The sequence below is a fragment of the Lycorma delicatula genome, chromosome 4 (assembly GCF_047948215.1).
Source record: "Lycorma delicatula isolate Av1 chromosome 4, ASM4794821v1, whole genome shotgun sequence".
In the NCBI taxonomy this organism is placed as follows: domain Eukaryota; kingdom Metazoa; phylum Arthropoda; class Insecta; order Hemiptera; family Fulgoridae; genus Lycorma; species Lycorma delicatula.
This window is the reverse complement of record NC_134458.1, coordinates 190,100,540-190,127,523: the sequence shown is the minus strand read 5'-3', so window position 1 is coordinate 190,127,523 and position 26,984 is coordinate 190,100,540. Positions and strand designations below refer to the sequence as shown.

General features: G+C 27.7%; 1 protein-coding gene across 1 annotated transcript; it reads right to left on the bottom strand.

Annotated features, from left to right (window-relative positions):
- Positions 1–4,640: 4,640 nt before the first annotated feature.
- LOC142324158 (uncharacterized) lies at positions 4,641–26,707 on the bottom strand (the record flags this gene model as incomplete). Its single annotated transcript, XM_075364873.1, has 4 exons — positions 4,641–5,693; positions 8,914–9,115; positions 20,629–20,766; positions 26,537–26,707. Coding segments are annotated over 3 exons (465 nt in total), but the record flags the coding sequence as incomplete, so codon positions are not given.
- Positions 26,708–26,984: the final 277 nt, after the last annotated feature.

Here is a 26,984-nt window from a genome sequence, read left to right as displayed (position 1 = left end):
AAACAATATTACTCTGTTGATGAATTTTTAAATAATACTAATTTAAAAATTGAAAAAACCCTGAATCTTCTGTAACTGTTAAACTTGCACATAAACATGTGCTACATCTTCATTAATGCCTTTTGATTTTTTAATTATTTGGCTGTTATCTTTTGTATTTAATATCTTCATACATTTTATAAAACATAATTTCATGATTTTATATTGTACGTAAATAAATAATATGGACTTTAATCGCTTCTAATTTTTATTTTCTAATCGTGCATTTTGTGATGCTACTCTGATTGCATGTAATTATACAATAAATTATTTATAATAATTATAATTAAAATAATCATTAGCAGAGGATGTGGGGTGATGAGACGTATAAGGATGTGGATTTATTAAGAATTCTCGTTTTCTTAATAAATTACCTGTTGCAAGCAACATATTTGAAAAATTAATATATGTATATCGTATCAAACATGTTAATCACAGAATATAATTAAAGTTAGAAGAGTAAGCCAGTCAAAAAGTAAAATAAATCTTTATTATCCTCAAATAACACAGTTACAATTAAACAAGATACAAAACTCAGCCGATTATTTCAAGTACATAACCTAATCTTTATTTGTAACGTAAACCTAATCTTTATTTATAATTATAACATTCAAAACATAAATTATTTTAAATCTACATTTGATTTGATAAAAAATAAAAAGACATTTCAATCCTATTTTCTCCTGTATGCATCACATTCAGTTTAATATTCTATTAAACTGTATAATTTTGTCTCTATATTTTGGTATAAATATATATTATTCTGATTTGATTATAAGATAAAAAATTACGCTAAGCAAACCGTGTTTTTCATGGTACTGAATTAAGGATAATTTATATACACAGTATTCATGAAGTATAGTAACACTGAAATAAATTTCAACTCTTAAAATGAGATTCAGCAAATGGTTTTACCTAAAAAAAATAAATTTTTTGGTTAAAAAACCTACCGCATCCCAAGGTCCCCTCCTCTTCAGGGCCAATTCAAAAATGTTTAAAGGAAAAAGGAAAGGTTAGAGTTGAGATACGTTATTCTAATAGGTGACTCTAACTAAAATGGTGGTCATTTAATTTTTTTTCAGTTATGTACAAAAGTAACTCTTAAACAGCAGTTATTATTATTTTTTTAATACTGGTAGCATGTCATTTTAATAATTAAATACGAATGTTTTAACACGATTTGAAATGTGCTGTTGTATGAGAAAATAAATGAAATTCAAAATTAAAGAGAAAGAGATGAGTTCATGGGAAATTAGAGTTGTTTTAGAGGATACATATTAACAATATCTGTAATCAAACAAACAAGAAGAGTAATGAAGTTTATTAAATACGATAAAAGAATTTCAAGGTTTTTTGTTTGTATGTTCATTAATAAATTTAAATTATACTATATAATATCATTTCGTAACATATCCTTTATGATTTTTTTTCTCTGAGCCCCCTTCAAAAAAAAAATTCAAATTCCGACGCCTATCCCTCACTTTTTCTGTTTAGTCTCTGGAACCACCTTAAGGAATACCTTAAGTAATAAACTCTGAAGTAATAACTTCAGAGGATGAATGAGGATGATATGTATGAATGTAAATGATGTATATTCTTGTACAGTCTCAGGTCGACCGTTCCTGAGATGTGTGGTTAATTGAAACTGAACCGCCATAGAATACCAGCACCATCTAGTATTCAAATCAAAATAAAAGTAACTGCCTTCACTAAGGACCAATCTAAACCAGATTTAATCGGGAAGATTTCCTGATATATTTTTGCTTTCAATTTTCATCATTCAAAAAATATTTTTCACACAAGATGTACAGTTTTGAACACCTAATAGTCTCATTCCAAGACGTCGCCTGCCAAGGGAACCCACCCTAGTTTCAGAGGGCATGCCATAGGCACACCGGGAGAAGCTACTAATATAAATTAAAATAATTAAATTAATAAATAGCACACATAATAAATAAAGAACCCGACTTAATAGAGAAGGAGATTAAAGCTGGCAGAAAATAGTGATACATTTTCTGTCATAAGTTGGATATTTGTCAATCGATTTTCAAAACTAAGGTGTCATTTTGTTCTAAAAAAAATGCTTAGCATTTTCTTAAGAACACATAATATGATAAAAATTTACACGGTAACCGTTAACATTAATATAGTGAAATACTAAAATAATATAAATAAATAATTAATAAAATGAAATATTTTATTTATTAGACAATGTTGTTAAAAATGTGTATGTATCATCCTCATTCATCCTCTGAAGTTATTGTTCACTTCTCAATCCGATTTTCATATATAAATTTATTAATAAATACAAAATGCCGGAGAGAAGGAAAATCGAAGGGAAATGTAACATTTTTCCTTAAGAAACTTTGTGTTCACTTTTACACCTAGAATCTGTAATGTATAAGCCTACTGTTTTAGATACACACCTGTTTACAATTGGCAATTCTTCAGAATGTCTTAACATCACTCCCAAGTGCAAAATAAAATTCATTTCACAACAGAAATTCTATGAATACCTTTAAACAGTATCAGAAATAAGTTAAATTAATTAATATTTTTAATAATTTTTTTTATTTTAATTTCTGCTGACACAGGGGGAACCCGATGGGTTAAGTCCTACAGGATAATTTACAGAGAGGTAGTCAGTCAACTCCCATGGATCTTGGGTCAATTGATGTGCTGCTTAATGGCAGTTTCGGTTGCTCCAGGGGTGCTTAAATAAAATTAAGGGAGAAAAAAGGGAATGTTGGTATTGTGAAGCCGTTGTTTTTCACATATATTTATGTTTTATTTACTTTTTAAATTTTAATATCGGGGTCCTTTGCATCCTGTAAGTATGTTCAGTGTTTGTGTCTAAATTTTCTGTCTTGTTTAGTTTGGTGTTTTTAAATAAAATGTAAGGGCCCTTTCCACCCTTACATATGACAAACCTGATTGTGATTTAATCCCTATTTTAAAGAGTGTGATGAGGGCTAATGACTGTAGCAGTTGATGCTCATATAACCAAAAAAATAATAATAAACATAAAATGGGTATAATTCGTATTAAAATAATCAGAAGTACAAAATTTTTTATATTTTAATTTATTATTCAGGAAAAATCACAATATTTAATTAAACAAAAGCTATGAAAATTTTAACATCTTTTTTTTAAATAATAGATTTTTTTTTGTACAGATATTATATGTTAATCACTTTAAAACTGATATTATTGTGAATTAAAATTGCATAAAATTATAGAATAAATACTAACTTATACCTGTTATTTCAATTCAATTTGTATAAGTATTTTATTATAAATAAAAATAAATAAGCTATATTAATTATTATTTATAATTTATACCTCCAAGACGGATGTCAACAACTATAGAAGTATTTCATTGTTGCCAGTGACTTATAAAATACTGTGAAAATGTTATTGAATAGATTAGAACCCCAAATAGATCACATATAGAAGGGTGTGAAGAAGGATTTAAAAAAGGACGATCATATTCAGAATAAATACAAAGTCTGATCGATTCTAAAATATTACGTATCCAGAAACAAACCTTTCTTATATCTTTTACAAAATTTCAGAAAGCGTATGATTTTGTGGACAGAGACTTTTTTCACATTTTGAGAGAATATGAGTTGACCAGAAAAATTTGAACCTCATTAAACTCACTCTTACAAACACATTCTCTAAATTTAAAATTACAGCAAATATAGGCAAACCTTTCCTAGTCAAAAAAGGGCTGAGACGAGGTGATGAACTATCACCGAACCTATTTAAACTGGTTTTGAACAAAATAAAGAAAATCTTTTGTGAGATGGATGATTTGAGTGCAAAGATCAGATACAAAAACCGAAACATCAAAATAGGATGCCTATTTTTTGTTGAAAACCTATATAAATAATTATAATATTATAGTAATATTTTACATTCACAATAATATTTTATACAATGATATTTATTTAATACAAACATTTTTATTATTTATGTATAAATGGCAATTTTTTAATATATTTTTTTAATTTTTGTTAACGTTTTTAACATATTGAAATGCCATACAAAAATATAAGCTAAAACAATAATTTTGTTATATTTTGGTTAAAACTATACCTTTCAATCCCCATGCACAACAAACAGCTTTTGTCATAATGCATTTCATTTTGTAACACAAATCAATAAATATTAATACATATCAATTAGTTCTGTTTTATCAATCTATCCAACCACCCCAAGGGGCCTGCACCATATCAATGATCAACTGCAACGATATCAATCTGTAGTTAAAATAAACATAACAATTACTTAACAATTACAATTATATATATATATATTTTGTATATTACAATAGAAAATTATAAGAAACTTTTATCATATTCGCTGTTATATGTCATTACGGCCTGCTTATTATAATAACTTTTAAAAAAAATTATCTAAGTATAACTGTTCAATATTACCAAAAGATGTCAAAGTAATTGTAAGCGGTTAAAACCATGTCAATATAAAAACACCATTACATGTATGTATACATACATACATACATACATACATATATATATATATATATATATATTTTTTTTTTTTATCTGAAATGGAATATTAATAGTTTCAACAAAAAAAATCTGTGACACCATAATTATTAAAATTAGTAATAACATACAAAATAATATACAAATGTATCAGAATAAATTGTGAAGATATAAATCACATTTAAAGTTTATGATCATAAAAATGTTATATGTAAAAGAAATTAACAAAAAATGACCAGTAATTTACCATCAATTTATTTAAAAGATTTATTAAATATACCAAAGCGATACAAGAATATTAAGTATGTTGGCAATGAATCTTTGCAGATGATCTACTAAAAATATCAATTGTCAATTTACAGAAAAACTTTGTAATTAAAATAAACATTTTTATATAAATAGGGAATACAAGTAAAGTAATCAGCAACAGATTGTCATTATTAAACCAGAACCAAATATCTAGAAAAAAAAGGAAAAACATTAAGAATAATTTTTAAATTATTAAGCAAATAAAAACAAACACGGGAAAGAATTACAATAAAGGAATCAACACTTTTAAATCAACAAATTATTTTATAAACAAAAAATAAAGAAACAATTATTTGTTATTATAAAAAGAAATAAGTAAAGTAATTACAGTAAAAAAAGCAGTAAAGTAATCATAATAACTTTTAAACCAAATAACATTACTTGACATAAAATACAAAACATTAAAAAAAAATGCATAATTAAAACAGAAGTATTAATAGTATTTATAAATTAAAGATAATAATTATTAGGTACAGTATAAAATAATGGCCAATCATAAATAAAATTCAAAAAAGGTAGACCGAACAAACAATTGTACCAGTGTAAAGTAAATAGAAAATGAGCTCATTGTAAAAAAAATAGGAAAACTTAATGTTATTATAATAATTATTTTATCTCCTCTTAGCAGGTAGTGTTGCTTGAGTATGATGCATGCAGCCTTCTACGTTTTCTGGCCAATCACAGACATTTTCAGAGTGAACAAAAGATTTTATGGGAATAGCGTATGATGTTTTCTTTCACCTTCACACATATAGTACAAAGTGCAATCTGCTTTATCTCGGTGGTATGATATTTAATCGTCTTCCTCTTCACATGACACTGCATTTCCTGTGGAAAAAATATATTCATTATACTCTTAGTTTACCGAACAAAAATATTCAAATTTTTAGAGATTTTGCTGGTTTTGCAGCTTAAAAAAGGAAATTATATCATATTTTTCCTGGTGTACACTATCTTTTTCATTATTTTTTATGATTATGATGCACATACAGCAACAACTGAGATAAAGATAACACCTGTCAGACTAACTTTCTCTGATAATAATGATGTTCACTATACACAATGAACAGTGAACAGAGTCCCCACAGTGAACAGAGTGAAAATGTAATTTGTAGTACTGAACATCACCAGTATTTTTTTTAAACAAATGCAAAAGTATATTCATTTAAGTGAAGAAGGCACAGGAAAATCTCTAATAAGCCCATCGTGAAATACTAGGTATTTTTGAGTACGGCTATGTCATTTTGCGAGTGACTTGTGACGCACATTAAGTTGCCTATTACAATAACAATACTCACACGTAAATTACATAGTTACTACTGGATCATAAAATATGCTTTTGGATTTAGCAGAAATATAATTATTTTATCTAAACGTTTTTTAAAATTTAAACTACAGTACAACTCTTGAAAAGTAATAACAAAAATGATTTTTCAATTACGAAAAACCTATAAAATTGTACATGTAAACTAAATTTTATGCCCGATTACTATAGTAATTACATTGCTTTCAACATAAGAGTTCTGTAACTCCTGGGTGATCTCAAACATTTCTGAAAATAAAATGATGTTAAGTAAGGATCACCTACTATGTTAACTGTTCTTAACACTGATAAAGCCACTGAAAACTATTAATCAAAGTTAAATTACAAGGTTATGTGCCTTTATGATAGACATTTGAAAGACAGAAATGCTACTACTCTGGTTTTGATGTGGTTGTTCCCGAGCGTGTAATTCTATTCTCATAGTATCCAGTAGATACTGACCGCATCAGTTGACAATACTTAAAAAATATATAAAAAATAAAATAGTTTTCAGTAATTAAAAGTAAATAAGCAAACCGCAGTTTTAGATCTACCTGTAGGAAAACATTTGAAGAATATTTAAAAAGTTACAGGATTAAAAGAACATTTCAAACAATAGATTAAACTCATTTTTGGTATACAATACCAGGCTTCCATGGATCCAAAAAATTTTGATTGTTGAAAAAAATTTATACAAATAGATATTATTGTAAATTGTAGTTACGTACCAAATATTATAGTGTATCAATCACGATTGATAGGCTTTTTTATATTTATAAGTTTCATATCTAAATTCTAATGCTAGTTTCTAATTTAATTTTTTAGGTCCTGTTATTCAGTGTTTCATGATGCACTACATATTTGTCAGGATATAACTCAACTGATCTGAAATTTTCTTTCTCTGTAAGTAAATAAATGAAGAGAAAGAAGCAGGCTGGTAGACAATATAATAATATTTGCTAAACAACTATAGAACAGGGAATAGAAACGTTGAAGGAAATTGATATACTTTGATAGGTTTGTGAATTGTATTGCTCCATCCATCTCTCAGCAATTATCTAAAAGGTATGTGGCCCCCTTGTGTGGCCTTGTAGTATTTGTTTACGAAGGTGTTGACAGGTCTTGAAAATTTCAATAATCGGTTTGGAAGGATGAATATTTTTGTGTTTTATATAGGTACGTAGAATGCAGTCATGAGCAGAATGTCTGTCATGTTATTTAGGTATGTCTACATTTGGGAGATTTATAGAGAAGATTGTGTTGCATCCAGTTACTTTTAAGATAATATCTACAATTGTAATTAAAAGAAACAAGTAAATAACCACACTTAAATACAATTCGTGTCTTAGTGTGGCTCAAAGAACTGTAATTCATTACTGCTAGTAAAGAATATAAAAAGCTAATATAGAAAGTAATTTTTATCTTAAATTTCAAATTTATTGTACCTTTTTATCACAAATAATAGAAAATTCACTTTCATTTGTTTTAAATAAATACTGATAAAGCTCTACAGCATTTTTATAGATTTCTCAAGTTTATACATTTTGTTGATGTCAATAATAATAATAATAATTAACAATCTCTTTTGATTAATGATAATTTGTGTTTAATAATTTTAATTATTATTTAATTATAATTTTATTTTTTAAAACTAATTGAATTATCTTTTGAACGATATATTTATTGTTTTTAACACAAAATTAAAACAATAATAGATAATTTAAAAAAGTATAACAAAAGAACTGAAAATTATATATTTGGTTGAGCAACATTCTAGTACGTAAAATTCAGTAAAATAATAATCAGGAAAAAATGAAAGTATAGAGAAGATGAGACTTATAGTGGTGAAAGAAGTTATAATGAAATAAGGAAAGATGTAAGGAACAAGAAAAATATTCAGTAAATAAAATAATACAAATTTACAGAAATGGAAGAACCGTACAAATTTATGGCACATCATTTTGATGAATTTGATATTTTATTTTGTTTACTTTTTTGTATGTAAAGTCTTAAAATATCCATCTTATCATAAATCTCAAATACAATTTACTTAAAAAGTACATTACGTTAGGGCACAACTACAATTAGGCACTTACATCGGTTCAATTTCAGTCGGACAATTCCTGAGAAAGTTCTGTATTCTTTATCCTTATGAAAAAAGTAAAAAAAACAGTAACATGTAGGGGGTTCAAATCCATTAAAAGTTATACTTTTAGCTAGCTACTTGAATCTGAGGTAGTAGCATCGCAAATCAATTAATATCAGGAATATTATCTATTCACTCAAGTAAAGGATTACCACCACTTAACCCTCCATTGGGGGATCTGGGTGAATGGTGTATAATGCAGTCAGATAATTCCACAGAGCATACAATTTTAGGAATGGATGACTGTTTTGCTTAATAAAGAAAGGTTAAATTTGTTTTCAGGTAGCTGTTTAATACGTAAAGAATAGAGATATGGATATGATATGATATAAGAATAGGAGGATATGGTTTCTTTAATAATTATTTAACCGGGCTGCAAAAAGTAAAGGTTATTTGGATACTCAAAATTCACAAAAAAATCTATCAAATAATATTTCTATTCTACTCCACAGTTAAACTAATTTTAAAACTACAGCTTGGAACAATAAGATAATTCTTACATTAAGTAAGTAAATTAAACTAGCAAATTAAAAATTGGTTATCGTTATACAGAATGTATACAGTATAATTTATTATTTTATTTTTGGTAAAGAACTTACGATCTTTAGTTGTATAACCAACACCACCAACAGGATTAGAAGTTTCCTAAGGACCATCATATTTTACTGTGTAACCATCTAATTCTTGTCCTATTGCATTCATTAATGGGAATTTTCCTGTTCCACAAGACCCTCTGAAGTCTTCCGTAACTACAGACCAAACCATGATACCTCCAAATCCTTCTTCTTTTAACCAAGCCATCTACAAATGAAAAAATTAAATATAATTAGTAATAGTTATTTATATCTTAAAAAAACTGCATCTTGTAAAAATCTGTAGTTCTTTTTGATGTTTACTGCAGCAGTAAACAGCTTAATCACTTTACATGTTGGCTGCCAACTCTGTAGGATTTATGAAGCCTCCTGTGTGTTCTTAAATTCTGAGTCTGTTGCGTATGGAGTTTCACTATTGTTTAAAACTCTCCTCCATTCAATCGTCATCCGTTTAGCACGTTTATTTTATTTTAAATACACACAATATGAAATTTACTTCATTATCTAAAGCTGGATTAAGAGATTTTTATTTTTGTAATATAGTAATTTGTTCAGTTTGGATTTTTGAGATAACTCAGCCGATAAATTTTTTCTTTCATTTAACTATTTTTAGTGTAAGGTGATACACAATAGGCATAGATTTACAAATAACTTATATAGACCACTGCTATTGAAAAAAATAAAATAAAATGTGCTTTATTGACAAGGCAAAAGTAAGTTACTTTACTTATTTACTTACTTAGTAAGCAAGTAAGTTACTTGACTTAGTTATTTACTTCACAGAAAATAATAATAAAAATTGAATAATTCATTCAATGGAATAAATGATAGATTTGCATAAAATTCATGTAATAATTTATTTAATTTAATGGAATTTACAACTACATAAATTCAGATGTTTGGCTACCTTTGTTATATCCACTGAATTGCAGACCATGATTACTAATTTGCAGTATCATTATAACAACATTTATATTACACAAGTAAATGCAATTTTACCCATCATGCCTGATAAAGGCATTTGAGGTTCTTTATAGATTGTTGGTATATGTCTTTGTCATGCTATTATGAATCTTGAAGTACAAAACTCTCAGTTTCCATTTCCTGAGCAAAAATTTTTTATTTAACAACAAACTTGTTCATTAATATTTTATTAATATTTTGCTACTTGCAAAAATAAAAACGATACAATATTTGAATCTTTGAGGATGAGTCTACAGTCATAAATTAAGATTTTTATATGGAAAAATTATTATTAAAATATATTTAATCCACTGGCAAAGAGTTAAAAAAATAATTGAAGAATGAAAATATATATAAATATAAAATATTGCAATATGAGATATTAATAAAAATCATTCGAGAAAAACTATTATTCCATTTAATGTAAAGTTATTTTATTTTAAGATGAAGAAAATTAAGGTTCTTTATTTTTTTTTTTATTATAATTCAATTAGATTTTAACAATTGCTGTTTGTACAACAGCAATATTTGTGGATAAAAAAACGTTTAATTTTATTCATATAAATTTATATGAAGGTCTTTCAAATAATTCAGTAATTTATTAAAGACTAGTCGGAACCTGGACCCCCAAGGCCAAGGTAAAACTTCCACCCAAGTCAGGGTCTCCCAGGGCCGCAGCACTCGCCATTCCTGTGTTACAGAGGGATGGCGCCTTGAACACCCAAAGAGTTAAATTCGGTCGCCATTCCCGTCTACCTAGAAGGCTACGCTCCCCTGGACATGCGCACTGTTCATTATCCTCATTAGTGTGAGAATAATACTGATAAATAACAAATATTTAGACCTATATACTGATAATACTGATAAATAACAAAAAAATATAGAAACCTGAAAAAGAAACTAGAAAAAGACAGAATAACAGTAGCTTTTAATCTTGCTTTTTCTGTTTAGCTTCGGAACCATAACACTTCACAGGATGATGGGTTTGAAGTGTAGTCTTGTACAGTCTCAGGTCGACCATTCCTGAGAATTGTGGTTAATTGAAACACAAGAACACCGGTATACACGGTCTAGTATTCAAATCCATATAACAGTAACTGCCTTTACTAGAATTTGAATGTTAGAAAGATCGACTTCCAAATCAGCTGAAGAGTTAACCACTAGACCGACCCCCGGTGGGTTAGAATAACAATAGCTAAAGTAACTAAAGTACACACACTTTTGACAGAAAAATTCATAACTTATTTCTTTGCCATAATAATGAAGTAAAAGAATTAATCTTTTTTTTTCCGTAAAGAATATCTTTAATTTACAACTTCAGGCTCCTTGGGGGGTGAAAAAATAATACAATTATTAATGTTCAAGGGAGCAAGAGCCTCGGTCTGTGGCTTAAAACCTTCCCTGGTGTAATACGAATGTATCCTGAAAATGTGAAAGCAATCGATCAGTTGGTTCTTCAGAGATTTTTTTAAATGCAATACATCAAAAAACCTTCTCAGTTATGCCCAAGAAACATGGGTAAAAATCTGGTTGCGTTTGATCAAGTGGTTTTTTGTTTATCCCGAACAAACAAAACCCCTTTTCATCTTTATGTAATAGATTATACGAGATCTAAAATAACGAGACAATTTTTTTTGACAACCACTTTAAAGTTACTAGTAAACATATGGTTATTATATGACCAGCTGATTTATATTGGGTATGATACTGCTCTAGTATATTCATAACAATCTTGATAAGTTGCAAACTGTAATGCAAGTGATCTGGATAATTTAGGCTTATGTCAGTAAATTAGTTCATAACGCTTTAAAATAAAATATCAAATTTTTAATTTTTCATCTACTTTCGGCTTATTAGTTCCATGAATACACCATAATGGTGACTGTGCTTATATAAATGCAACTGTTAAGTGAAATATCAGGTGAATTTTATTACATACTTGGGTTGATGGTTTATTAAATTTAAGGAAGTTTTTTCCACTCTTCTAAACCAAATCTACTTTGTCCTAGTTAATTTGAAATTCAATTATAGATTGCATTGCCAACATAAGAAAAATAATAGAGGTGTGAATTATGGCAGCTAAAAAACAATAAAAAATTAGGGAATTACCTACCGAAAGATAGTGGAGAACTATAAACCTAGGTAATACCTAGGTTCTATAACTGCCTGCTGGGTAGTGTAAGAAGTACCTGTAACCTTATTTTAAATTTAACTTAAGAGTGGATTTTCTATTTTGCATTTGATGAGATGGAAGCACTGTGTGGCATTGACTTCTTACTAAACTGTATACTTATAATGTTGTAAATCTATAATGTTGTTATATAATCTATAATATAGTGTGGATGACAATTTTGTATATTGTATAATTTTTATACATATATATATATATAGCCTAGGACACTCCCAGTAAAATAAGGAATCCAACTTAGTCATACTTCTAAATTGGTTCAACTGTTGTGCAGCTACATTGGAACAAACATACAAACACACACACACATATATATATATATATATATATATATATATATATATATATATATATATATGTATGTATGTACACATTCTAAATACATTACACTCGTTTTTGAGCAGTGTAAAAATTGAGATACACCAATGAACTGTTAAAACTTTGTTTTTCAAAAACTGTCTGCCTTAAAAAAATCCTATCCTTGAACCCACCTTCAATTTATAATTAGTACAAAGTAACTGTGTACCACCTTAAGGGAGGTACAAATAATGTTAATTTTTCCATTATGTTAATATAACAATATATATTCTATAACATTAGAAACAAACCTGCAAATCCACTTCTAATAACACTTTACTCGTACATCCCAGCTTTCCTTTCTAATTACACGCTTCACTTTAGACCTGAAGAATACATGTGCTGTTGCTGCTTTTTGAGGTCACAAATCAAATTTTATGATCAAATAGTAAATGTAATCATAACAGCAAGTGTTTCCTTAAACCCAACTGATATAATATTGAATATTGGACTTAAATAAGAATTTGTGTGAAGATTACAGTAGGGATGATGTACAGCCTAATAGGCAGTATTATATTGTGTATCCAATTAACAGGATTTGTAATCGGATCTCATCGGTGATCAGTGACAGCTGATTGGTGATTATAATAATTATTATTTATTATGTTGCAGTTACGTTAATGTGCTATAAACTAATACTATAATGCCAGATTAAAGTAATGGTTAAAACGTAGATAGACATTGGCAATATAAGTTGTAAAAATGTTTAACTTCTTAGTAAGCAGTATTATATTTTATTTGATAATGTAAATCTATTTCATGTGTTCTTGTTGCTTTTTACTACCCTGTCTAGCGCTATAGCAGTAGAAGTTAAAGTATCTTAACCCATCAAAATAACCTTTTAAATAAAAACTACAATGAGACAAGAGGATGGTCTTACAATATTACTCGATTGTGTTCTGGAAAAATTAATTGCAGAATATAATAGGAAAATAAAAATACTTAATAAAAATGGGGGGGGGGGTTAACATCTTAATATTTAAATGTAAATGTTTTACCATTAGCTGATGATCTGATAACTTTGGTAAGACTTTAGATAGAGAAAATTAAAATCAAGAACTAGAAAAATGTGCAAACAAATTAGGCTACAAATTTTATATAATGGATTCCAATAATAAAAGTAGAATCCAAAAAGTGAAAATTTCAGAATAAGAATCAATCAAGAGTTAAAAATTTAAAGCAAAATAATTATGCTGAACATGTTTTAGAAAAAAATAAAAGCCAGAACACAAAAAAATCAAAGTGGCTTTCATCTTACAAAATTTCTTAGGGAAATCTAATAATTGTAACTTTACGGCCAAAACTCAAAATAATACTGCTAATTTAAGCAAATCTGAAGAATTTTACCAAAATTTTGAAAAGTCATACAATTAGAAAAATAACTAATTTTATGGTCACTTGACTGGAATGGATGAAAATAAATTAATGAAACAAATATTTAACTTTTTTTTTAAAAAAGAAAAACCAAATAAGCTAGTTAAAAAAATGTAAAATCTCAAACTATTAAATATTTCCACAGAAGTAATTTCTGATGAAATCTTTCAGAAAACTAATCTTTCAAGAAAACTAGATAACAGCAATAAAGTAAGCAATAAATAGCAAGATAATAAAGCAAGCAGTAACGTAAGCAAGGTAATAGCAATAAAAGGACTAAAATAAAATAGCAATAAGATATGTTTCTAACTTTTGAAATGTACTCAGCTTATCAGAAACAAAACTGAATCAATATGTAATGACACCCTTAGCTATTGAATCTGCACGTTTTTTTTTATTTATTAGTTCACATCTTATTTGCATTGACAATAGGATTCACATATTAATACACTGAACTACCCTAATTGAATGACTAATTACAAAATTTAACAGGAACATCAAAATAAAAGATTTTAAAAAGACAGATTAGCTTTATAATTTCATCCAGATTAGGATGAAAATAACTTTATCAAAAATTCAACAATTTTCTCAAGAACTCTTATGACTTGAAATTATAACTACAGTGGCTTCTTCAAAACAAACAATATAGTACATTCAGAGTTGTATCATTCATTGAGTTGTAACTCATTCAGAGTTGTATCTTCCTGTGCAATATCTTATCTGTAAAAGCATCTTCAAGAAAAGAATTTCATTTAAAAACATTTCATTACAATGAATAAACATTGAAAAACATTTTTTTGAAATAATGATTGCCTTTACATAGTAATTTTTAATATAATTTAAAACATAATTTCAAAGACAATGTTAAACATTGCCAATATTAATATAACCATCTACTCACCATTTGTGTTCCATTTACTTCTGTTGGATTATATAATTCTATGACAGTTTATAATTTAAAACATTATGAAGTGTTTATAAACATTATCTTAACACTAAAAAACCAGCTGAAGTTCATTACTGTTCGAAAGACCTATAGAATTTCTTAGGAAAAATCTTATAAAAGTTGTAAATATACAAATATGTAGCGTAACACTTTTTGGCAGTAACAGTAAATAAGAAATCCAGAAAGAAAAACAACAGAACCTTTAGAATTTTAATTACAATGTTCAATGTTGAAGATTTTGTACCTAATTAAAAAAAATTAGTTTAAAACATTTGTTCTCAAAGGGGGCGATAATGCCCCCTTTGAAAATTGGAGGCATTCAAGCTGTCTAGGAAGGTGATGGCTAATAGGAAGGTAACGGCAAAACTATGTTTTCTGATATTTCAAATTAAAATTAAATACCTACTAAAATATTTTTCAATTGAAAGCTTTGTTTTAATAATTGTATTGTTATATACTGAATACGTTATCACTGCTGTTATATAATTATATATCATCATTCATTCTGTGAAACCTCCTATGTGCCTCAAAAATCAATTTTGAGTTGTATATCACTGGAATCAGCTTTTCAAACTCTACAAGTCTATGTGGTGAAAAAAAGAAATCTCCTAGGTAAAAACTGAATATTTCTCAACTTTAGAAACCTCTTGTGTAACATTAATCCACATGGGAGTTTTTCTCTATTTGATATCGTTATGTAGATGGCTTAGGGTGAACTATGTTATGTGAACCAGATGTTACTTAAGAGATTTCATGCAATCAGCTGTTTGTACTTGTATTAATGTGATTAACATATGTGGTTAATGGTTTTTTGTTTTTTATGTAGATTTAACTGTGTTTTTGAAAATATGAATAAGTAATCACATTTTTAGTTGTGGGGAACAAGAAAATTTACTGGTAAGTTAATTTCAATTCCTTTTTAATATAACTTGTATAATTCAATTTAAGGTTAGGATGTACTAAATTTAGCTATCATTTTCATTGATTATTTACGAAAACCATTAATGATACCATATGAAATTTATAATAATTAATTTTTTCCCTAATTATGTTATTTGCTTAAGGTATTGACCTATAAGCAGAATTTGTTTTAAGATTCTTTAGAAATAACTTTTAGTACTTCGATTAAACATCTGTTATGGTTACATTTTCCCTTATAACCTAAAGTATCTTATAATAGAAAATTCATTACACATTTTTTTGTTAATGATTTTATTGTATTATGTTCTTTTTCTAGAAACCCAAGGGGCAAAAAAAAATGAATTTGTTAATGAAATTGAAACAGAAGCAGTCCAGAGCTCCTGTCCTTTAGACAAAACTGGTAAGTCTTGATGTTTAAAAGATTTTTTTAATTGCAGTCTTTGCAGCCATTTTTACACACTAAATTGAATCTATCCTTTAACTTTATTTTAATAAATTTAAAATTGGTAATATGTTCTAGTAAGTTGATAATTTCTTGATAATTACTTTTTTTTAGATGTGCACTTTGCACATCTAACATGCTGAATGCCTTGCATCATGCAAGGCATTCGGTCTAGGATTAATGCTATAAAGTAAGCAATATAAATCGATTAAATAATATCTGGTAGCTCTGTCAATAAAATAAAATTCCAACATTCATAAATTTTTGTTCACTACCATATTATTAGCTTTTATGATTTTTTCTTTCAGGTACCCCAGATCAGTTGAAGGTATATTGAAAGCAGCGGTAGGTGCAAATGCCAGTATCGAATTAGTTCAACAAAATGTATCTTCTTTTGATGAGGCCAATGAAGATAGAATCCTTTTTTGTAATTCGTTGATACCGATTTCAGGTAACACTGCTGTCTATATATTTTTAGATTCTAATAATGAATATTTACAAGACCTGCTAGAGTTTATTGATATAGTTGTCTCAAATAACACACCAAACAATAATTCAAGAGCTATTTCATCAATGATTGACTCTGAGGTAAGTTCTGAAAGACCTAGTATTGAATTGACTGTTATTAATGAGGAAGTTGGGTCAAATATTCCTACTGCGACTAACACCTCTTGTGAGGAAGTAAATAAGGTTAGAAAAACCAAAAAAAAAGTATTGCCAACATAAAAAACATGAAACAGAAATTTAAAAAAACAAAAAACATAGAGCTTTAGGAAAACAGTATTTAGGAGATAAAAGAGTTGGAAGACAGGTTGTAGGAACACTTGTAAAGGAAGCTAGATCCCTAAAAGGTAGATGTAACCCGTGTCTTATTACCCGAACCTTCGAAAAGAACGAATCAAACTTTTTTGTGCACTACGATATCTGATACCAAGCAACAGAAAATATTTAATAATTTTTGGCATAGTCCTACCTCATGGGAAGAAAAACAAACATTTGTGACAACTTTAGTTAATTCAAGGCCCATTATTAAAAGAAGAAGCTCCACACATCTCAAAAACGTCAAATTCGAGGGACATGACAACCTACTGGAAAATGATGTTGGAGAGAAGATAAGGGTATGTAGAATTTTTTTTTTTAGACACTTGATCTTGGAGAGGATACATTTAAAAGATGGGTTTCCAGATCAGGACAACTCAATAAGATAAGTGAGAATGGAGAATCAATTGATGAATTAGATGGACAGACTGATAAAATAACAGAAAAGAAGCAAAAGAGAGATTATGAAAAAAAGAGGCAAGTCCCAATAAGTGACACAAAAAAAATCAAAATCTCCAGGAGCTTAAAGAAGTTATAGATAAAGATTTTTGGCCCTTTTATGATGGTCTTCCATTCAGTTATGCAGAAAAAGAGGAGCGCAATAGAACATGTTAAGGTAAAAAAAATTTAAAGACAGGTGTCAACAAATTAATATTTTTAATAAAATAATATTATACTGTACATTTGTGTAAAACTATAATGTATAGAACTGTTACTTTAAACTTTTAAGAGCGTTTTTATATTTTCACAATATACTAATGAAGCAACAGTTATTCATTTGTTTTATTTTTAGTTAGCAAACCTTATTATAATAATTCAATACAAAGTTTAATTTTTTGTTTATAAAAGTCTGATTAGTTATAATACAAGTCAGTAGGATAAGAAACTAATTAAATATCTCTTGTAATGTTACTATATTTTTTTTGTCATTAATTTTTAAGAATGTTTTTATATTTTCAGTGTACTAATGAAGCAGTAGTTATTCATTAGTTTATTTTTAGTTTGTAAACCTAATGGTAATTAACCAATTAAATATCTCTTATAATGTATTTTTGTACTGTTATCTAAAAAAATGAAAGTGTTTTGTTGTAAGTAACGTCTTTACATTCTATCTCTACAATTATTTTGTTTCCTAGTAATTTCAATAATTCAGAAAAACATTTTATAATATAAACCTAATAATATCATGAACACTTGTATTAGGTTTCAGTTCAAGAAAAGAGCAGGCAAAATTAAGTTTCTAGGCAGACAGATGTTTTTCAAAGCATATTTTTCAACTATAACTAAAACATCCAAGTTCAAAAGGCCCTATGTAGCCGATCACCATTGTTTGACATAACCTACATGTTTTTTGAATTGTAAGAAATCTTCTAAGCAAGTAATAGATGAAAAAAAGAATTTATCTTAAATACAGGTAATTAGAAATCTTAGATTAAATTTATGATATAACTGTTATATTACATTCTGTTAATTCAATTTCAAAGGTTTTTCTGCTCTCCTGAAAAAATTAGAATGAATGATGATATATATATATATATATATATATATATATATATATATATATATAGTTATATAACTATACAATTAAATATCCATTTTAATTGCTCTCATTTAAAGTGTAACATTCAACTCAGAAATAGGATATGCCACGTTTAAAAACAATTGCAGTTGCTGTTTTTAAGAGAACTGCAATTATTATTTTTAACAGATGGTAAGTTTTAGGCTAGAAACGTTTTGATTCTCAATGTGGGTGGTGGGTGAAAAAGTTTAACAATCAATTGTTTAAAAGAATATTACATAAAAAAAAACAAAAAAACATGGTGAATATTTGGACTGTACAACTATGCTGGCCAGGAGTTTGACTGTGTGGTTTGTCAAGCTCTTCATCATTTGGCCATTAACATTTTACTTTACTTTATAATCTTCAATCTCAAACATAAACAATAAAACAATAAATCTCAAACATTTTTAAGTGATCATAAAAACACAAGTATAAAACATAATTATGTATAAAATATAATTCTCAAGACTTATCTCTTCTAATAGAAGAGATACAATAATATGAATAATATCTGTATGACTAATAATTAAAATATAATAAAGCAGATCTTTAAATAATTACAGTTACGGCATTCGTGATTTGTACATTTTGACAATCTTAAAATCTTACACAGTATACAGAAAATAAGGCAAATCAGTAAGAATTTCAAATTAAAGTTTTATAAATTCTTAAATTAACAGTTTCACTCCAGTAGCAGTTATTTTAAATAAATAATATTTAGTTTATATTAATTTTAACAATAGTTTCATAAAATAAATCAACAGCACTTATGTATTGAATAACGCTAATGTACTGTCTTTTTCTAATTAGTCTTTGGAATGTAACGTACTACTTCAGAGGATTATATGTATGAACGTAAATGAAATTTAGTCATGTACAATCTCAGGTCAACCATTCCTAAGTTGTCTGGTTATATTTGAAACTCAACCGCAAAAGGAAACAGTTATTAATGATCTAGTATTCAAATCTGTTTAAAAGAAAGTTCTAAGGTTCAAATTCTAGTAAAGGCAGTACAGATATGTACATTTATACAGATTTGAATTTTACTAGATTAAGGATATTGGTATTGGGTTACAATTAACTGCCTATCTCAGGAATGGTCGACCTGAGACTGTACAAGACTAAACTCCATTTATATTCATATATATCATCATCTGAAGAAATATCTTGCAGCGATTCCAGAACCTAATCAGAAAACGAGAGAATGGTAACGTACTAATTAATTTTTCAAAGTAATGCTTCTAAATAATTAAATTTTTTATAATGATTTAATAAATGTAATCTGATATTTTCATTGGCTTTTAATTATTGCTACTTAAAAATTATACCAAGAACATTCTAGTATCGAGTTAAATTTTAAAAGTGTTTATTTGGTTATTTGAAATACCAAATGAAGTTTTTCATTTGCCCAAGTAATTTCCTTTTCAGATAATGTGTATCTATGTCCAGAAACAGTTTACGGATTAACTTCTGTTAGTATTTCCTGTCGAAGTAATATTAGAATATCACTGTGTGCTGGAAAAACATAAAAAGGAGATGGACCTTGAAAGTGAGGAAAACTTACTTCCGCTTCTTCTGTTGATTCTCTTCTAGATAATACACAAACTAACCACAAAGCACCATTATAATGCACAAGACAAAACCTTTTATATCATAAATTTGAGGAAAACCAACTTCTCTTTCGTGCAAAACTTTAAGTTGTTCATATTCTTCATTTCTGGAAATAATTTTTGTTTTAAAATATCCTTTCCTGACTGGTAAAAAAGCACGCAACTTCTGAGTACCTTAGATTGCCATCGTTTTGCTAAATACTTTTCATTTGAAACAAATATGAAATTCATATTTTTAATATTTGACCAAGCCTAATAATAAGGCTGAGTGACTGTTGTTACTTGATCTTGCTATGGGCGTTGTAAACTTGCTTTTGATGTTAATCTTTTCTTTTAAGACTATCACCAAAACCAACAAATGCACTTTTTAATGTAATGTGGCAAACGAATGCCATTCTGCCCCTGGACCAAAGTCATCCTCATCATACATTAAATTCACAAAATTTTTACGATTCTTATATTGAGCTGCTGAGGCATCTGAGAAGTAAGTTTATTCACAATATTATATACTATTCTTTTAAAAACTGAATTAGTTTTTACCTTTTTTAAGGTGACACTTTCATTTTCAACTTTAAAATTTTCTAATTTAACCAAGTTGGTCTCTTCAATTGCTAAAGGATCTTTTTCAATATCACCATTAGTAACATCTAGCGGTTCCTCTTTCAGTTGTACTAAATCCTGTAATACAAAACAAAATATGAATGCTACAAATTAAATATGTTTATGATTATTTGTATAATTTATAAAATAAAAATAAATTGCAACTCTAATTGACTTACAACACACATTAACAGATCAGCGACTGTTATATTATTATTATTATTAGACGACTTTAATGTGCAAGGTTTTACATGAGAAAATCACAAAAACGTTTCTTTTGTTAAATATTAACATCCAAATGTAAATGTTAAAAATGCTAAAGACAGCAACAAAATTCTAGCAAGTACTTTGAAAAACTATTAAACTACGAGGAACCTAAGGTAAGATTTCAATTCCAAAATTCAGCAATATGAACTGAAAAATCAAAAACACATAAGGAAATAAAAATAGACAAACTCATCAAGAAAATAAACAAGGTAACAGGTGATGGCTTGATTGCAGCAGAATTACAAAAGAATCATGCAAACAGCAATGAAAAAACTTAAGAAAGAGATATGGAAAACTCAAAAAATTCCATAATTACATCCACTACACAAATATGAAAATGATACAGAAGTAAATAACTACAAAAGGATTAACCTCTTACCTATGACATACAAAATCCTTTCAAAAGGACTTCAAATTAGAATCTAATTAATCGCAGACTATGGCTAAAAACATTTACCAAAAAGACAGAATTCATAACCATCCAAGATTCCCTAAAGTTGCAAAATAACAAAATATGGGAAAATCAATAAATTCAACAAATTTAAATATATGGGAGAAATAACCCAAATTAATGGTTTAGATAAATAAATATATGATTCATATACCTTGGAAAAATAGTCACATACAACTTAAACAAGAAAACCACATGCAGAAATAGAATCGACAAACTGTCAACAGCACAAAACCTCACTAACACACACAACAAAAAATGCCTCTCATAGCCACCAAACTCAAACATTACCGGTCGTCGTCCAACTGTAATAATATAAAGTAGTGAAACTATATTCCAAACAAGCCACACAGCATTCTAAAACTCGAAAGAATAGCAATGACCTGCATAAACAAAAACTACTACACAGAAGGGCACTGAAGGGTAATATAGAACAAGGCAGCTTATAAGGAAATGGAACCTGTAACGATCACAATATGAAAACCGAAAAAAGAATTCCATATGTTAAAAAAATAATTTTATCTCTAAGCCAATTTTTAAGTTAGATCTGGAGTAAGGCAAGCTACACATCTGTTCTCCACGTTTCCTAGTTTTTATAAATTACATTAGTTTAATTTAGTTATATGTTACATATACACGATTGAAGAGCTTAGTTAAAAACCACACCATATGGCAGAGTATTTCTTCACTAAAAGAGGATGAATATATTCTGGGCCCATCAAAGAATTAATTCGGCAAATGGCCTCTTCAACACCACTGTCAGTTAAAATAACATTTGCTACATACACAGCAGATGTATATTCACATATTTCAGTCAACATCACGTCCAGTTAGTTAATTATATAATTTTCGTCATTAAACTGAATAATAATAAAAGTACTTAAATTAGTTTTTGTGGAATTTCATAATTTCAAACCAAAATGTGAACTAAAAAATAAATGGGTGATAATTAACATAAATGTGTATACAAATCATATTCATCATGAGACTGATTGCAAAGTAAACAAATATAGATAATAATGCCAAAATATGATTTTCTAAACAAATAATACTACTTCTGAGTTAAGCAGTCCGGTGAATAGCGTACATTCATTTTACAAAAAAAAGGAGTAATTAATTAGTTTCTTTATTATCTATCCCAGTTTTTCTTTTAAGTGAGACATATATAAACGACCTGATGTAAAAGATGCACCATTAGCAATATTTTGTACTCTGAGAGTACAATATTCACTGTAGTAAGTTCCTTAATGAACAGAATGAAAGTGTCATTTGTATGGCTTAATACTGCCTGCATTTTAGTAGACCTGGCATGCCTTTAAGCAATCACACATTTGGTTCAGAAAAATCATTGGGAAACAACTACCCTCCTCACTTTCCCAAGTTATACCTGAAGATGGCAACATGAATTTAAAGAAAAAATTAAAATTCAAGTCAAGTCACCTACAACCATTATGGATATATCACTTAACATAACAGATTGGGTTGCACTAAAATAAAGAACAAAAAGGGATTAAAAACCATAATTAAAAAAATAAAATCAAAGAATTAAGACAGAAATATGCCAGGAAATGAAAAATCTTGTTCAATATTTTTTTATACGAATTTACTATCTATGGAATTTACAAAAACTATTACAAATATGAGTTTTATTTTCTTAATGAGTGCGTTGTAATAAAATTAACAACAAAGTAACGTCACCATGGTCCAATTGGATCAGCATGATACGTAAACAATGTGTAATTATGTACTCAGGCCTACCATTCCTGAGAAATAAGGTGCCACCAAAGCATATCAGTATGCATGGTTTAGTTTTTAAATCCGTATAAAAGCAACTAACGTTTAGTAGGTTTGAACCTGATCTCTCTAAGAGAGAGATAACCTCTCTGTCAGAGAGAGAGAGAGAGAGAGAAAGAGTGACACAAAAAAAAATCAAAATCTCCAAGAGCTTAAAGAAGTTAAGATAAAGATTTTTGGCCCTTCTATGATGGTCTTTCATTCAGTTATGCAGAAAAAGAGGAGCGCAATAGAACATGTTAAGGTAAAAAGAAATTTAAAAGAAATTTTAAAAAAATTTGAAGACAGGTGTCAACAAATTAATATTTTTAATAAAATAATATTATACTGTAAATTTATGTAAAACTATAATGTATAGAACTGTTACTTTAAACTTTTAAGAGCGTTTTTATATTTTCACAATATACTAATGAAGCAACAGTTATTCATTAGTTTTATTTTTAGTTAGCAAACCTTATTATAATAATTCAATACAAAGTTTAATTTTTTGTTTATAAAAGTCTGATTAGTTATAATACAAGTCAGTAGGATAAGAAACTAATTAAATATCTCTTGTAATGTTACTATATTTTTTTTTGTCATTAATTTTTAAGAATGTTTTTATATTTTCAGTGTACTAATGAAGCAATAGTTATTCATTAGTTTATTTTTAGTTTGTAAACCTAATGGTAATTAACCAATTAAATATCTCTTATAATGTATTTTTGTACTGTTATCTAAAAAAATGAAAGTGTTTTGTTGTAAGTAACGTCTTTACATTCTATCTCTACAATTATTTTGTTTCCTAGTAATTTCAATAATTCAGAAAAACATTTTATAATATAAACCTAATAATATCATGAACACTTGTATTAGGTTTCAGTTCAAGAAAAGAGCAGGCAAAATTAAGTTTCTAGGCAGACAGATGTTTTTCAAAGCATATTTTTCAACTATAACTAAAACATCCAAGTTCAAAAGGCCCTATGTAGCCGATCACCATTGTTTGACATAACCTACATGTTTTTTGAATTGTAAGAAATCTTCTAAGCAAGTAATAGATGAAAAAAATAATTTATCTTAAATACAGGTAATTAGAAATCTTAGATTAAATTTATGATATAACTGTTATATTACATTCTGTTAATTCAATTTCAAAGGTTTTTCTGCTCTCCTGAAAAAATTAGAATGAATGATGATATATATATATATATATATAGTTATATAACTATACAATTAAATATCCATTTTAATTGCTCTCATTTAAAGTGTAACCTTCAACTCAGAAATAGGATATGCCACGTTTAAAAACAATTGCAGTTGCTGTTTTTAAGAGAACTGCAATTATTATTTTTAACAGATGGTAAGTTTTAGGCTAGAAACGTTTTGATTCTCAATGTGGGTGGTGGGTGAAAAAGTTTAACAATCAATTGTTTAAAAGAATATTACATAAAAAAAAAAAACAAAAAACATGGTGAATATTTGGACTGTACAACTATGCTGGCCAGGAGTTTGACTGTGTGGTTTGTCAAGCTCTTCATCATTTGGCCATTAACATTTTACTTTACTTTATAATCCTCAATCTCAAACATATACAATAAAACAATAAATCTCAAACATTTTTAAGTGATCATAAAAACACAAGTATAAAACATAATTATGTATAAAATATAATTCTCAAGACTTATCTCTTCTATTAGAAGAGATACAATAATATGAATAATATCTGTATGACTAATAATTAAAATATAATAAAGCAGATCTTTAAATAATTACAGTTACGGCATTCGTGATTTGTACATTTTGACAATCTTAAAATCTTACACAGTATACAGAAAGTAAGGCAAATCAGTAAGAATTTCAAATTAAAGTTTTATAAATTCTTAAATTAACAGTTTCACTCCAGTAGCAGTTATTTTAAATAAATAATATTTAGTTTATATTAATTTTAACAATAGTTTCATAAAATAAATCAACAGCACTTATGTATTGAATAACGCTAATGTACTGTCTTTTTCTAATTAGTCTTTGGAATGTAACGTACTACTTCAGAGGATTATATGTATGAACGTAAATGAAATTTAGTCATGTACAATCTCAGGTCAACCATTCCTAAGATATCTGGTTATATTTGAAACTCAACCGCAAAAGGAAAACAGTTATTAATGATCTAGTATTCAAATCTGTTTAAAAGAAAGTTCTAAGGTTCAAATTCTAGTAAAGGCAGTACAGATATGTACTTTTATACAGATTTGAATTTTACTAGATTAAGGATATTGGTATTGGGTTACAATTAACTGCCTATCTCAGGAATGGTCGACCTGAGACTGTACAAGACTAAACTCCATTTATATTCATATATATCATCATCTGAAGAAATATCTTGCAGCGATTCCAGAACCTAATCAGAAAAAGAGAGAATGGTAACGTACTAATTAATTTTTCAAAGTAATGCTTCTAAATAATTAAATTTTTTATAATGATTTAATAAATGTAATCTGATATTTTCATTGGCTTTTAATTATTGCTACTTAAAAATTATACCAAGAACATTCTAGTATCGAGTTAAATTTTAAAAGTGTTTATTTGGTTATTTGAAATACCAAATGAAGTTTTTCATTTGCCCAAGTAATTTCCTTTTCAGATAATGTGTATCTATGTCCAGAAACAGTTTACGGATTAACTTCTGTTAGTATTTCCTGTCGAGGTAATATTAGAATATCACTGTGTGCTGGAAAAACATAAAAAGGAGATGGACCTTGAAAGTGAGGAAAACTTACTTCCGCTTCTTCTGTTGATTCTTTTCTAGATAATACACAAACTAACCACAAAGCACCATTATAATGCACAAGACAAAACCTTTTATATCATAAATTTGAGGAAAACCAACTTCTCTTTCGTGCAAAACTTTAAGTTGTTCATATTCTTCATTTCTGGAAATAATTTTTGTTTTAAAATATCCTTTCCTGACTGGTAAAAAAGCACGCAACTTCTGAGTACCTTAGATTGCCATCGTTTTGCTAAATACTTTTCATTTGAAACAAATATGAAATTCATATTTTTAATATTTGACCAAGCCTAATAATAAAGCTGAGTGACTGTTGTTACTTGATCTTGCTATGGGCGTTGTAAACTTGCTTTTGATGTTAATCTTTTCTTTTAAGACTATCACCAAAACCAACAAATGCACTTTTTAATGTGATGTGGCAAACGAATGCCATTCTGCCCCTGGACCAAAGTCATCCTCATCATACATTAAATTCACAAAATTTTTACGATTTTTATATTGAGCTGCTGAGCCATCTGAGAAGTTTATTCACAATATTATACTATTCTTTTAAAAACTGAATTAGTTTTTACCTTTTTTAAGGTGACACTTTCATTTTCAACTTTAAAATTTTCTAATTTAACCAAGTTGGTCTCTTCAATTGCTAAAGGATCTTTTTCAATATCACCATTAATAACATCTAGCGGTTCCTCTTTCAGTTGTACTAAATCCTGTAATACAAAACAAAATATGAATGCTACAAATTAAATATGTTTATGATTATTTGTATAATTTATAAAATAAAAATAAATTGCAACTCTAATTGACTTACAACACACATTAACAGATCAGCGACTGTTATATTATTATTATTATTATTATTATTATTAGACGACTTTAATGTGCAAGGTTTTACATGAGAAAATCACAAAAACCTTTCTTTTGTTAAATATTAACATCCAAATTTAAATGTTAAAAATGCTAAAGACAGCAACAAAATTCTAGCAAGAACTTTGAAAAACTATTAAACTACGACGAACC